The following is a 16,383-nucleotide window of genomic DNA, read 5'->3' on the forward strand; positions in this document are numbered from 1 at the left end:
AATCCAGCACCTAGCAAAGAATCTGACATGGAATCTGGCAAAGAATGTGGCATGAACTCCCTAAACATTTAAAGGAAGGAACAAAAAAGGAACAACCAAATGAATAATTAAGTTGTAACAAAATACCAAGAGAAAGGCAGATTCTTACCTTCTTCTCTTTCCTGGAGAAATCTAACCATCCTGTCACCTTAAACAAAAATCCTCACCTAAAATCTAAAATCCTATATGCATTTACTGTTAACAGGGGTTGACAAAATGTAGTCTATGGCCCATTTGGTAAATAAAGTTTAATGGAACACAGCCACTTTCAATCATTTATATAGTCTCTGGCTGCTTTTGCTCTGTAATGGTAGGGCTGAGTAGCTGAGACCCAGACTGTGTGGCCTGCAAAGCCTAAAATATTTATTATCTGGCCTTTATAGAAAAAGTTTATCAATCTGTTTCCTATAAGAGAGATTTCTGCAAAAAAGGAAATCTATCCTGGTATTTGATGGCTACATTTTTTAGACGTAGCAACTAACTTAAGATAATATTCTTGAACCAAGAGTCTCCAAATTAGTATTCCATGATAGCAAATTTAATTAGCTTAAAAATTTTCAGTTTCTTAAAACTTATAAAGTGAAAATCTTCACTCTTGCTGAGACAGAGAAATGAGAACTTAATTCAATATTGTCAATGTGGTTTGTTTTATTTCTGTGATCAATGTGAGAGAAGAGTTACATTTAAAATGGTATTCTGTTAGGTAAAGAACGTATGGGCACAGACGGCAGCAATATCACTTTATTAGCCTGCAGAAGAGAATGCTGACATTTTTCAAGGTCTTTAACAAAAAGTATGCTGTGAAATGCTGCTTTGTGTTATCCTGGCCCCTCCCCAAAAGACTGAGGGAGCAAGAGTGTAATGGCTGAGACAGACTGGCAGGAATACCTAGCCCAGAGGTTCCCTGTGGGTCTACTCTTTGGGTGGTCCTAGATGATGCTGGGTTTGCCTCGAAGCTCACCTGGAGGACAGTGTGGAGCCTGGTGAGGGCTGGTTGCTCTCTGAAGCTCTGTTCCCAGGGGAACTGTGGTCGCTGTCACCATGGTTGCTCCAGTGATTGGCTTCTTCCTCAAATTCCTGCCCAGACATGATCCTTTCGATCTCTTCCTCTGATATCTTTGATAAGGAATTGATACATGTTAGATTGGGTGCTCAGGATAGCCTTTGTTCCTTCTTTAGGACCAAATTCATTTAACCCTCATAAGGATTCCCAGAACTCTCTAGAGAGATACCCAGATTCCCTCCCCTCCATCTCCATACTCCAGGGCTTCTCACTCATCTTAGGACAGCTCAGTTGCTTGCTTCCCAGCACCTTGGCTCACTATGGCCTTCCTCTTGTCCGTTTACCCTCCTCTCAAGACACAAAGCCTCCATGTTCTTCAACACTCTTTGAGTCTATTCTTTCCTACCCCTGAAACACTACTCTTCAAGAACAAACTCCTGCGTCTCTTTTAAGACCCAATTCAAATGTCACCTTTTTTGTGAATCCTTCTACACTACTTAGACAAAATTTTAGGTCCTTCCTCTATCCACTTCTAATTCTGTGTATTCTGAGATAAACAGAATAGCACAGTAGTTACGAGGATGAATTCTAGAGTCAGACTACCTTTGTTCCAATATAGCTTCTGCTACTTTCTAGTTGTACAAGTCATTAAACTACTTGATCTTAAATTCAAAATCTGAACAAAAAATTATCCGTGTGGTAGAGAAAATTATAGTATCTGTCTCATGGGATTGTTGTGAGGATTAAATTAGTTAATACATTATCACATGGTTAGAAAAGGGCTTAACACATAGCAACAATTATGGAAGGTTGACAATATCTTCACCATCACTGCTGTTTTTTATAGCACTTATGGTAATGTATCATAAAAATACCCTCTATCAGACCTAAAGTTATAATAGAACCCAGAAAAAAGTACTCAAAGAATGCACATTGGATAAATAAACAAATGTTCACTTATTAAGTACTGTCCATGACACTTCACAAGGATTTTCAGGATGAGAAAGACATTCCCAAGCCTACAGAATAAATAAGAAGAAATTTCAGCTCAGACAAGTGAATAAATAAGAAGAAATTTTAGCTCAGACAAATGAGTTGACTTGCCCAAGATCACACTGTGTGCCTATGTCTCAGGAGGAGTTTGAGGAAGAGGCCAAAGTACCCAAGTATTCAGTCCATGGCTCCTGCTACCATACGGTGAACGGAGTGAATAAATTCATCTTCTATAAAGTGTTTAACCCAGAGTTGAAGCCTAACTGCTAAACTCAGCACAGAATGACAGTGAATAGGAAGGAGTAAGGGCCAGATAAATTTTTATTTCTTGCTCCTATAGAAAGCCTGAGAGGACATTTTCTTTCAAGTCCGTCTGACTCAAACCTACATAACTCTTTGTTCTAGCAGCCTGTGAGGAAACCTTGAGCTGCTCTGATCATCAATACAGGAGGCATCTAGAACTGGAAGCCAGCCAGCACACAGGACTTGGGAGGGAAAACAAGAAACATTTAACTGGTACAGAAGTTGAGCAATTTGTCTTAAACTTAGGTTGTATACTGAATTACAGGGGTAGTCTTTCTCTAGTCAATAACATGTAACAAAACAAACAAACCTTTTCTCTTAGGGATCTTTAGAACACTGAAATCTCAGATGTTATAAGACATGTAAAGACAAACGACGCCATCAAACTACAAGACATCTACTGAGACCCTGACTGAAGCAGCCTCAGTAATGGTAGTGAGAGCAATTCCAGAGCCTGGAGGTCATGCAAGTACTTGAGCTAGGTGAAAAGAAGCAGTCCTAAGGGATGCCTGGGTGGGTCAATCAGTTAAGAAGCAGTCCTAATAAATCAGATTATTCCAGCTGGGAGCCAAAGTTGGACTGCATCTGTTCCTCCCTGTGAGTCCCACAGGACACTGGGCAATCACTGTTAAATTAAGGGGACAGAACATATCAGGAGGGCTTGTATCTAGGTTCAGATCTCATCTGTCATTTCCTAACTGGGTGCATACTGTTGGGCACGTCACTCAAGTTCTCTGAGCCTTAGTTCCCTCCCCTATAAAATGAAGCTAGTACCACCTACCGAGTAGTTTGGGCTCCCTCTTAGGGTACAGAACTGAATCAGTCAGACTTGAGAGGCTAATCTAAGATAAAGTGATGAAGTGCACAACAGGTACTCAATAAATTGTAATTTTATCCCTGATTTTTAATTATAATTAAACATAGTTAAGAACTTGGGAGGGGCGCCTGGGTGGCTCAGTGGATTAAGCTTCTGTCTTCGGCTCAGGTCATGATCCCAGGGTCCTGGGATCGAGCCCCACATTGGGCTCTCTGCTCAGAAGGGAGCCTGCTTCCCCCTTTCTCTCTGCCTACTTGTGATCTCTGTCTGTCAAATAAATAAATAAAATCTTAAATAAAAAAAAAAAAGAGCTTGGGAGATCACAGCTCTTTCTTCTTAACACTCCCTAAAGTAAGAAAAAAAGGGAAAATTATATGCTCAGCATCAGAAAGTCAAATGCAATGACATATGAAATCAGTTTCTCTGAGCATCAGCTCCCTCCATTCTAGAAAGAACAGAAAGTCTAGAGACGTAAGCGCCTGAAGATCCCTACCATGGTGGGAGAAGGGTACTCAAAAGACACTGAGTAATGAATGCTGAGAAGGTTTTTCATTGAGGAAATGCTTAAGAGTTCTTTCCAATAGATAAACTTTCCACTACATCTAAATATAAAAAGAATGACTACAAATAAAGGCTATACATGAAAAGTCTACACTAACATCATACTCGATGAAAAACTAAAAGTTTTTTCTCTAAGACCAGAATCAAGGCAAAAATGCCTATTTTCACCATTTCTCTTTAACACAGTACTGAAGTCCCAGCCATTGCAATTAGATATGTAAAAGAAATAAAAAGCATCTAAATCAGAAAGAAGTAAAATTATCTCAGTTCACAGATGACATGATCTTATAAATAGAAAACCAAAAAACTGTTAGAACAAAAGAATTCAGCAAAGTTTCAGGATACAAAATCAACACAAAAAATCAGCTGCATTTTTATATAGTAACAGTGAATCTGGAAAGGAAATTAAGAAAACAATCTCAGTTACAATAGTATCAAAAAGAATAAGATACTTAGGAATAAACCTAACTAAAAGGATGAAAGACTTGTACAGTGCTGAAAGAAATTAAAGGTATACTGGGGTGCCTGGGTGGCTCAGTCGTTAATGTCTGCCTTTGGCTCAGGTCATGATCCTGGGGTCCTGAGATCAAGCCCCACATTGGGCTCCCTGCTCGGCAGGAACCCTTGGTTTTCCATCTCCCACTACCCCTGCTTGTGCTCCTTGTCTCGTTATGTCTCTCTCTGTCAAATAAATAAATAAAATCTTCAAAAAAGAAAAAAGAAAAAAGAAATTAAAGAAAGAAATAAATGGAAAGGCATCCTTTGTTCACAGATTAAAAGACAATTATTGTTAAAATATCCATACTATCCAAGGTGATCTACAGATTCAATGCAATCCCTATCAACATTCCAATGGCATTTTTGGCAGAGATAGAAAAAAAAAATCCCAAAATTCATATGGAAACCCAAAGAATCCCAAAATAGCCAAAACAATCCTGACAAAGAACAAAAAGCTAGAGGTCTTACACTTTCTGGTTTCAAAACATATTAAAAAAGTTAGAGTAACCAAAAGAGTATGGCACTGGCATGAGGACAGGCCTATAGATCAATGGAACAGAATAGAGAGCCCCCAAATAAACCCACGTATATATAGTCAAAGCTGCCAAGACTATGTAAGAATAGTCTCTTCAACAAGTGGTACTGGGAAAACTAGATATTCATATACAAAAGAAGGAAATTAGATTCTGTTCTTACACTTCATACAAAAATCAACTCAAAATAGGTTAAAGACTTAAATATAAGACCTGAAACTATAAAAGTCCTAAAGGAAAACATAGAGAAAAAGCTTCTTGACATTGGCCTTAGCAATGATTTCTTGAATATGATATTCAAAGTACAGGCAATAAAAGCAAAAATAGACAAATGGAATTACATCAAACCAAAAAGCTTCTGCAAAGCAAACAATCACAAAGTCAAAAGGAACGTACAGAATGAGAGAAAATATTTGCAAACCATTTATCTGATAAATATCTGATATCCAAGAGATATCGGGAATTCCAACAACTCAACAGCAAAACCCCCAAATAATCTTATTTAAAAATGGAGCACCTGGGGGACTCAGTCGATTAAGCATCTGCCTTTGGCTCAGGTCATGATCCCCAGGGTCCTGGGATAGAGCCCTGCATCAGCCTCCCTGCTCAGTGGGTAGCCTGGTTCTCCCGTATCCCTCTGCCTGCCACTCCCCCTGCTTGTGGTTTGCCTCTCACTATCTCTCTCTCTCTCTGTCAAATAAATAAATGTAGGGCGCCCGGGTGTCTCAGTCATTAAGCATCTGCCTTCGGCTTAGGTCGTGATCCCAAAGTTCTGGGACTGAGTCCCACGTCAGGCTCCATGCTCAGCGGGAAGCTTGCTTCTACCTCTCCCACTCCCCGTTTGCGTTCCCTCTCTTGCTGTGTTCTCTCTCTGTCAAATAAATAAATAAGATCTTTAAAAATAAATAAACAACATTAAAAAAAATTAAAATGGGCAAAAGAGACACTTGGGTGGTTTAGTCAGCTAAACGTCTGCCTTCGGCTCAGCTCATGATCCCAGGGTCCTGGGACTGAGTCACACATTAGGCTCCCTGCTCAGTCAGGAGCCTGTTTCTCCCTCTGCCTGCCGTTCCCCCTGCTTGTGCTCCCTCAACTCCTCGCTCCCTAACAAATAAATAAGCTCAATATCACTAATCACCAGAAAAACACAAATCAAAACCATAATGAGGTATTGCCTCATAACTATCCAGAATACCATTATAAGAAAGTAAGAAATACCAGAGAAGATACAGAAAATTGGAACCCTTTTGCACTGCTGGGTGGGAATGTAAAATGATGGGGCCACTATGGAAAACAGTATGGAGGCTTCTCAAAAAATCAAAAATAAAACTACCATATGACCCAGTAATCCCCCTTCTGAGTATTTACCCCAAAAAACTGAAATCAGGATCTCTAAGAGATATCTGCCCTCCTACATTTACTGCAGTATTATTCATAATGGCCAAGAGATGGAAACAATTTTTTTAAATATTTTATTTATTTATTTATTTGACAGAGAGAGAGAGATCACAAGCAGGCAGAGAGAGGGGGAGCAGGCTCCCTGTGAGCAGAGAGCCCGATACAGGGCTCGATCCCAGGACCCTGAGATCACGACCCAAGCCAAAGGCAGAGGCCTAACCCACTGAACCACTCAGGCACCCCAGAGATGGAAACAACTTAAATATCCATTGATGGATTAATGGATAAACAAAACATGGTATATAAATGCAACAGAATATTTAGCCTTAGAAATCCTAGCATATGTTACAATGTGGATGAAGCTTAAGGATATTATGCTAAGTGAAGAAAGTCACAAAAGAATGAATACTGCATGATTCCACTTACAAGACGTATCAAAAGTAGTCAAACTTTTAGAGAAGTAGAATGATGGTTGCCAGGGACAGGGAGAAGGGCAAATAAGGAGTTGTTGTTCAATGGGTATACAGTTTCAGTCATAAGATGAAAAGGCTGTAGAGATCTACTGTACAAAAATGTACATATAGCAAATAATACTGTGCCATATACTTAATTTGTTAAGGAGATAAATTTCATGTTATATGTTTTTTACCACACACACACAAAAGAACACATATGGGTATAGACCAAAATAAACTAATTTTTATTATAACATGAATAAAAATGTTTGATTATTTATTAATTAATTAAAAAGATTTTATTTACTTGACAGATCACAAGTAGGCAGAGAGGCAGGCAGAGAGAGAGGAGGAAGCAGGCTCCCCGCTGAGCAGAAAGCCCAATGTGGGGCTCGATCCCAGGACCCCGGGATCATGACCTGAGCTGAAGGCAGAGGCTTTAACCCACTGAGCCACCCAGGTGCCGCAAAATGTTTGATTTAAAAAAAAAAAAGATATGAGGGGCGCCTGGGTGGCTCAGTGGGTTAAAGCCTCTGCCTTCAGCTCAGATCATGATCCCGGGGTCCTGGGATCAAGCCCCGCATCGGGCTCTCTGCTCAGCAGGGAGCCTGCTTCCTCCTCTCTCTCTGCCTGCCTCTCTGCCTACTTGCGATCTTTGTCAAATAAATAAATAAAATCTTAAAAAAAAAAAAAAAGATATGAATACAGCACATGCCCACAGCCTGACTGAGTGCATATAATGTGCTAGGAACTGTCCCCTATTTCATCGGCGTATGTCTCAAAATAACTACAAATTCCTGTCTTTCTCTCATTCCCTCACATTCAACTGGATAAATCCTATTAATTTTTCCTATTACATCTCTCTTGAATCTATTCTCTCCCCTTCAAACTGTACTACCATTGCCCTACTTAAAACCACTATCTGTATCTCTTAGCTGGACTGCTGTTAAAATCTTTGAACTGCTTTTTCCTCTGCTTCCAGTTTCATGGACACTCACCCAGCTCCTCAGAAACCACTGCTATTGCTAGAATGATCTTTCTTTTTTTATTTTTATTTATTTGACAGAGACAGAGAAAGAGAGCAAAAGCAGGGGGAGCGGCAGAGGGAGAAGGAGAAGCAGACTCCCAACTGAGCTGGGAGCCCGATGCGAGACTCAATCCCAGGACCCTTGGACCATGACCTGAGCCGAAAGCAGATTGCTTAACCGACTGGGCCACCCAGGTGCCCCTTTCTTTTTTAATTGTAATTTTATAATATCTTTTTTAAAAGATTTATTTGTTTTAGAGGAAGAGAGCATGTGCATGGGGGCAGAGGGAAAGGGAAAGAGAAAATCTTCAACAGAATCCCTTCTGAAAAAGGAGCCTGATGTGGGCCTTGATCCCACAACCCTGAGTTCACGACCTGAGCTGAAATCAAGGGTGAGTCACTCAACCACTGAGCCACCCAGGTGCCCCTAGAATGATCTTTTTAAAATGCAAATCTGACCATGTCTCTCTCTACTTAAAAGCTTTTAGTAGTTGCCTCTTGGTCCAGAGCAATAACCCCTAAGGCATGGTCCTGCTCACTGGTGTGCTGAGGGATTCACTTGTTGGGTCATGGACAGATCCAATTTTCTACCTTCATGAAGTTCTTCTACTGGCAAGTGGGAACAAGTTGGCATAGGCTGGCCCTACAAAGAATTTACCTAAGAAGCTATAATCAAGGTCATTCTTTAGAGAACAGATTCCACACTCAAGGAATCTGCCTTCTCTTCTGCCGCTCCACTACATGTGCCCAGTGCTCCAGCCCAACTCCATTAACTTCCTGTGATTCTTTAAAGATTCATCTTGTGGTCTTTTTACTGTCTGTTCTGTCTAACAGTAATAGAAGATATTTGGCTCCCCAACCCTTCCCAGCATAGCTAATTCCTCCTTTTCCTTCAAGACTCCGTTCAAACTTTACCTCCTCTAGGAAGGCTTCTCTAAATGTCTTCAGTTCCCAACAACGCTGCAATTAAAAAAAAAAAAAAAGTCCCTCCTTTCTGTACTCTCTGGGCATCCTCTGTTACCATTCACTATACTCGGATGTCTATTCACACATCTGTCTCTCCCACTAGACTGAGCTCACAGTACAAAGGACCTGCACACAGTAAGTACTTAAATATCAGTGGGATAGAATGTTTATTATTCCTATTCTACAAGTAAGGCAATGAACTTTCCACTGATATATCTTGAGAGACACTGAACAGCAAAGTAGTCTTACTGATTTCTGCCAGGCTAAGTTATCAACCACCTTGAGTGACTGACATAAAAATCCTCTGGATGGTTTAGAACCAGAATTAGATTCATTTCCTGTGAAATCCTTGGGACGGGTTGAGGGAATCACAAGAAGAGCTTTAATCATTATGTTACATATTTAAGATTTTCAAAGCACTTTCATAACCAGGCTCTAAAGACAATTTTATGGTAATGAAAGCAAGATGGCTCCCCCCACGAGGAGATGAGAGGATCAAGGTAAGTAGCTACAGGAACATCGAAAGCACTGGGCTTCCAGGACAGATCACAAGGACTGGGGCCTAGAACTCACCTGGACGGGCCCAATGCTCTTATTTCGGCCTCCAGGCATGCCATCTTCTCTGATTGCTGGAAGGAAACATAAGTCAAGACAGTCAAAAGCATACCCACAGAAATCTAAGCACAGAAAGAGAACTTACTTGGCCAAAAGCACGAGGTAGTAATTGGTGAAATCAAGATTAAAACAGAGGTCTTTCTGGACCCAAAGTACATACACTTTGCATTATTGTAGGCTACCTCATAAGCAACAGATTCTTCTGGGCCCCCAAGGCAATGGACACATACTGCATACCTGCATACATTTAAAATGCTCAGCAAAGGTGACGGCATTATTAATAGTCCTGTGCACAGTTACGAATATCTCACCAGGATGATGCATCTGAAGGCTTCAGTAAATTCAAAGAGAAGAATAGAAAGAACTTTCCATTTTTATTGTATTTTATTTTTTTAAGATTTTATTTATTTGTCAGAGAAAGAGGGAGCACAAGCAGGGGGAGCAGCACACAGAGCAGGCAGAGGGAGAAGCAGGCTCCCTGCTTGTGGGACTTGATCCCAGGACCCTGGGATCGTGATCTGAGCTGACAGCAGATGCTCAACCAACTTAGCCACCTAGGCGCCCAGAATATTTCCATTGTTAAAGAAAGTTTTTTGGGGGGCACCTGGGTGGCTCAGTGGGTTAAAGCCTCTGCCTTCGGCTCAGGTCATGATCCCAGGGTCTTGGAATCAAGCCCCGCATCGGGCTCTCTGCTCAGCAGGGAGCCTGCTTCCTCCTCTCTCTCTCTGCCTGCCTCTCTGTCTACCAAATAAAAAAATAAAATCTTTTAAAAAAAAAAGTATTTTTTAATATCCAGGCTAAGTTTGAGTCTAATTTTTAGGATGAGGAGAACAGATTTTTTTAAAAATTAACCAAAATTTTGATCTGACTGGTTTCTTCCTACAAAAGCAGTCAATAAAGGGGTGCCTGGGTGGCTCAGTCGCTTAAGCATCAGCCTCTTGGTTTTGGCTCAGGTCACGATCTTGGGCCCTGTGTCGGGCTGTGCACTGGGTGTGGAGTTTGCTTGGGATTCTCTCTCTCCCTCTGCCCCATGTCCCCAATGTATGTATGTATGTATGTATGTATGTATGTATGTATGTGTGTATGTGTGTGTGTGTGTGTGTGTGTGTGTGTGTGTGTGTGTGTGTGTGTGTGTGTGTTTAGAGTAGCAAGAGATGGAACTTGGAAGTTGAAGAGGCCAACAGGGGCCAGATCAGAGATAGCCTTTAATGTCAGCGTAAGAGTATGAACTTCAGCAGAAGAAGGTGAAGGGTAAGATGGAATGCAGAGGATGTGGTCAGGTCAGCATTTTTGAAAAATCTTTGTGATGGCTGCTATGGAGGCTAGCTTGGAGGAGGCAATGTTAACAACAGAAGATAAGCAAACAGCATCATATGACAGTAAGCTCTGCTATATATACATATACATATATAAATAATATACCTTCTTCCAAAAAAATTAACATGAACAATCTAGAAAGTCCTTGGGGGCAGGATTGAGGGTTCTAAGCATAACACTAAGTTCCTGTGGTAACAGAAAGGCTAAGAGGAAATTCATTTTCCTTAGACATCATCCTTGGTATTCTTAGAAGATTATACATTTCAGAATTAGACAAGCTTGTCTAAATCCAGTTTTGGGGGCACCTCTGTGTGGGGGCTCAGTCTGTGAAGCGTCTGCCTTCAGTTCAGGTCATGATCCCAGGGTCCTGGGATCAAATCCCACACGGGCTCCCTGCTCAGTGGGGAGTCTGCTTCTCCCTCTGTTCCTTACCCCTAACCCCACTAGTGTGCATTCTCTCACAAAAATAAACACATTAAAAAAATCTTTTAAAAATAAACTTATTTAAAATTTATTTAAAAATAAGTAAATCTAGTTTTTGCCTGGTCTGTGTAACTACAGGCAAATTTCTTCACCTCAGTTTCTTGAAGAACAAATGGGGCTACTGGACCCTATCTTATAGGTTTTACTGAGGATTACATATAAAATAACATAGCTAAAGCAACAAGCATAGGGCCTGACACATAAACTAGGTATTCAGTAACTAATCCTTCCCTCTAACCAGCCTCTTTTCTATGTACACAGTAATTAAAAAACCAAGGATCTATTCCCAGCTTTGATGGAGACTTAACATCTTCATCTGTGAAATGGAGACAACATAGTCTTCTTTACAAGGCTGCTGTGAATTTGGAGTGGGAAACATTCACAGCTCATATTAGAATCAGATGCATACTGGTTTTTGTCTGGAGATGTCTTTCAACCTAACTGCAAGCTCTAAAAATCCTTAAAATTCCCTCTCTGCTGTTCTAGAGTCAATGATAGACTTCAGACACTTCTATACCAATACTGAGTTTTCTATGTCTTTGCTTCAGCTCACAGGTGCAGAATAAAGATCTATCATCAGCAGATCCAACACTGAATACATTTTACTCGATATCTCACTCTCACTGTCTTGGAGGTGAGGAAGGAACTCAACAGGTTTTTCTTTTTTTTTTTTTTTTAAGGGCCACAAATCTTAAAGATTTACAACTTACCAATTTTTTGTTCTGATATTTAAAAGCTCATGTTATCTCTCAATCCTCCCACCCCTTGGACTAAGGAAACTCATATATGATGGACACGTACTATGTTTTAGGTACCATCTTGTATAAAACAAACCCATGAGGGAAGTGTAAGTATCAGTCCCATTGAACGAATGAATATAAGGCTCAGAAGAATGAACTATTTTGTTTACGGTAACAGAAACTAAACAGCAGAATCAGGGTTGGAATCCAGACTATTAGATTAAAACCAGACTTCTTTCCACAACTAGTTTTCCTCATAGTATGCCTATATACCATAGATGCATAAACTCTTAATTACACTACCCTAACATTCATAAAAATAAACTGATTTTCCAGCCACCAAAGTGATAAAAAATTCCCTTTGAAAATTAACTTTGATTTTTTAAAAATTTGATTTAAAGAAGAATATAGGGGCGCTTGGGTGGCTTGGTTGGGTGTCTGCCTTCAACTCAGGTCAGGATCCCCGAGTCCCAGGATCAAGCCCCACATCGGGCTCCCTGCTTGGTGGGGCATCTGCTTCTCCCTCTGCCCCTCCTCCGGCTCGAGCTCACTCTCTCTTGCCCTCTCTCTCTCAAATAAATAAAATCTTTAAAAAAAAATAAAGATGAAATAAACAATAGTACTGGTTGGGTCAAAGATGGTAAAATTTGTCAAGATGGCATGAAACTGTCTGAAGTGTGGGAAATAATACAATGTGTCACAGTGCCCCTGTCAAAACAAAAACTTGAATTGCAGTTTGAAGCTTATAATGTATTCACATATATGGTATCACATTTGATTCCTGGAAAGTCTACATTATTATTATCCTATATAGTATAGAGATGAAAAAACCTGAAGCTCAGAGAGGTAAAGGGACTTGTTCAGGACCATTCAGGGAAAAACTGACAGAGTGGGGAATTTTAGTTTAGGTTGATATGTATTTTCTTAACTGCTACTTCTGTAGCAGTTTCTGTATCTTAGCTATTTCTAACTTTTCTTAACTCTGATTCTATATGCTATACTGATCTAAGAGCAAAGTTTCTCAACAGGGCTGAAAATCTTTCTTATAGTGAACTGATCTGGAAAAAAACAAAAACAAAAACAAAGGGCTTCTGGGTACAAGATCACAGGAATGGTTTTGCTGTATCTCTTATCCAAGTCTGAGTGGCAGCAGCTATAGTCCTTCTACCTGCTTAAAAGAAGTACGAATACTTTTTCTGCTGTAGAACTCATGTATCTACCATTTCTCACTTAGGCTTAGGCAGCCAAACCAAATCCCAAAACGGAAAGGAGAGTAAGACATAAAACTAACTGTATCAAAGTCCTGCTCAAAATGCATTGGTGACTCCCTTTGGTCTATGGGGTCAACCCCAGCTTTCTAGCTTATCATTCAAGACACTCCAATGATCTGTTTTTTTCTGGGGTTCCCCATCTTCATCTTTGCACATGTTGTTGCCTGTACCAGAAGGTGGGGAAGTCTGGCAACACCACCTTATCCAAGTGACATCACTGCTACCAAATGATTCAAGTCAACATGACCAATAGCAGGGCAAAGCTATACCATGCACTCTTGATAGAATGCACAAAAGGACCCAACATCGTTGTGGCATTCTTGGAAAAATGCATAACTTGAATATACTGTGAGCAAACTGACAAGACCAAGTTGAGGAATATTTTACTTGTTTTCTTCGAAATTAACAATTATTCAAGACAAAAGAAAAAGGATAAGGAATCATTTCATATTAAAGGAGATTGAAAAGACATAAAAGCTAAATGGGGGCGCCTGGGTGGCTCAGTGGGTTAAAGCCGCTGCCTTTGGCTCAGGTCATGATCCCAGCGTCCTGGGATCGAGCCCCCGCATGGGGCTCTCTGCTCAGCAGGGAGCCTGCTTCCTCCCTTCTCTCTCTGCCTGCCTCTCCGCCTACTTGTGATCTGTCTGTCAAATAAATAAATAAAATCTTTAAAAAAAAAAAAAAAAGCTAAATGTAGTGCATGACCCTGGATTGGCTCCTAGATCACAAAAAATACACTGCTATAAGGACACTGAAATAATTGGTGAAATTTGAATAAGGTTTGCTAATTAGATTACAGTTTATGCCACGTTAAAGTTTCTGATTTTGATAATAGTACTGTGGTTATGTTAGAAAGCAAAGAGGAATGATGTCTTTAACTTCCTCCCAAACAGTTAAGAAAATACATATAAACCCATATACTTTCCTCTCGCCTTCTATTCCCCTCCCTCCTTTTCTCTCTCTCTCTCTCTCCCATGCTTGGAGAGAGCAAGAAGGGGAGTTGTTTTTAAAAAGCTCTTAAGGGATGCCTGGCTGGCTCAGTCAGAGCAGCGTGCAAGTCTTCATCTTGGGGTTATGACTTCAAGGCTCACACTGGGTGCAGAAATTACTTAAAAATACATACATACATACATACATACATACATACTTATTTAAGCTTGTAAGGAGCATGAACTTCTATGCCTTCAAGATTCTGCTCAAATATTCTCTGCTTGGGATTTCTTGGTGCTCTATTTTAATCCTGGTACAGCAGTATGGCAATGCTACAGAGTCATTCTCACAATGACATCAACCCCTTCAAAGAAGTTCTCCTTAACCTTTTTACTTTTTAACTAGTTAACTAGTAAGTTATGAGACAAGTAAGTTAGTTTAAATTTTCTCAAATAACTTTTTTTCCACATTAATTTTTGCACTGAATAAATTCCCTCATGAGGTTCAGTGTAACTTCCTCTTGCCTCAGATGAAATTAACAGTATTTCCCCCATTCTGCTTCATGCTCTGGTCCCCCCACCAGAGTAAATCCACCAAACCAGAAAGCATCTTTACCTAATTTGGTTACCTGGTGAAGGACAGGAGGAACGTGGGACTTGGCATAGCCCTTGAGGGCCACACTGACTAATAATGCGGCCGGGGGTGGGGGGAGGGGAGAGGTCAGAAAAGGAAACAGACAAAGATAGCTCAAGGTAATTAGGGCTATGGCAGAGGGCAAAAGGGGCTATGGAAGTCCAGGAGGGTCAGCTTTCTGGTTGAGGGGTGGTGTCAGAGAAAGCTGGTTAGAGGATGTTACAAAGAAAAGCTGAGCCTCCAAAGAAAAGTGTATATAATCAAGTGACGAGGAGGGGGTAACTCATTCCAGGAAGAAGGAACCACATGTGCAAAGCCCCCCAAACATGAAACATCATTGAGTTTTCGGAGAATTAGGATGGAATGTGAATTGCATGGGGGGCAACAAAGGGAGAAGGGATGAAGCGACTGATGCCAGAGTCAGAGGGGCTTTGAAAATCATTCTGAGGAGCCAGCATTCACCCTGAAGGCTGCAAGACGGGTGAGCAGTTGGTGTCTGGGGGGTAATGGGGTGTAGTGAAGATGGACAGATGGGACCCAGCCTCTAATCACCACCCTTATTTAAATTTCCCTCACTGTCTTGCTAACTAATTTCCTGACTAGCTAAATTCCAGGTATGAAGATATATCTCTGTCCAGAGACGAGGGACAAGAGAAGGCTGACTCACACATGTCAGCTGAAAAATTTTTGAACATTTTAAAAAGTTTTGAGGTATGTTTAGACTTACAGAAGAGTTGCAAAAAAAAAAAAAAAAAAGTACAGAGAATTCCTATATACTCTATACCCAGCTTCCCCATCCGTTAACATTTTACATAACTCACAGACTATTCGTCAAAACTAAGAAATTAACTTTAGCATAATAATACTGACCAAAGTATAAACTTAATATTTAGATTTCTCCACTGATGTCCTCTTCTGTTCCAGAATCCAATCCTGGATTCAACAATGCATATGGTGGTCATGTCTCCACAGTTTCCTTCAATCTTTCTTAGTCTTTCCTTGTCTTTTGTGACCCTGACACTTTAGAGAATATTCTGCATAATGTCAGTTATTTTAGGGGTACCTGAGTAGCTCAGTTGGCTAAGTGTCTGCCTTAGTCTCAAGTCATGATCCCAGGGTCCTGGGATTGAGCCCCATATCAGGCACCCTAAGGAGCCTACTTCTCTCTCTCACTACCCCTGCTTGTGTGCGTGTGTATGCGCTCTCTGTCAAATGTAGTCTTTGAAAAAAAAAAGTCAGTTATTTTGAAGAAAGTCTTTCAATTTGGGTTTGCCTGTTTCCTCACGAGTAGATTGGGAATGAATCCATCCCAGTGTGTCTATGTGTCCTTACTGTTATCATACCAGGCGACATACGACAGCAGTGTAAATATACTGGTGATATTGACTTTGCTTGCTTGGCTAAAGTGGTATCTGTCAGAATTCTCTACTCAAAGTTACTATTTTTCCCTTTGTAATTACTAAATATTCTGGGGCTATGCAAATACTCTCATTCTGTTTAAAACTATGCTATCTTATTTAAGCATCCATAAGTCAATCCTGCCTACAGCAATTGTTACTGTTTTTTTTTTTAAATGGTGATTTTCTATTTCCCTCAAGCCTTCTAAACTCTTAATTTTTCTATGAGAAAGAACTGTCACTCCTCTATTTATTCAGTTAGTTCTATCAGTATGAACTCATGGATATTTTATTCTTTGGGTTATAAACTAATACATAGTTATTTTGTTGCTCAAGTTTTTCCAGCTTTGGCTACTGGAAGTGCTTTTAGGTTGACCTCTTTGACCTTTTGATAATGCCCTGCC

At 40.3% G+C, this 16,383-nt stretch overlaps 1 protein-coding gene across 2 annotated transcripts in view; it reads right to left on the bottom strand.

The window, feature by feature from the left end:
- Positions 1 to 16,383, bottom strand: part of NR6A1 (nuclear receptor subfamily 6 group A member 1) — a 221,230-nt gene that overhangs the window by 14,062 nt on the left and 190,785 nt on the right. For both annotated transcript variants that reach the window (XM_080820592.1, XM_080820593.1), the window contains 2 exons: positions 9,167 to 9,222; positions 1,001 to 1,155 (listed from right to left, as the gene is read on the bottom strand). In XM_080820592.1, the coding sequence (XP_080676718.1) occupies positions 1,001 to 1,155; positions 9,167 to 9,222 (211 nt within the window). The remainder of the gene's footprint in view (positions 1 to 1,000; positions 1,156 to 9,166; positions 9,223 to 16,383) is intronic.

The sequence above is a fragment of the Martes martes genome (assembly GCF_963455335.1).
Source record: "Martes martes genome assembly, chromosome: 12".
NCBI lineage: Eukaryota > Metazoa > Chordata > Mammalia > Carnivora > Mustelidae > Martes > Martes martes.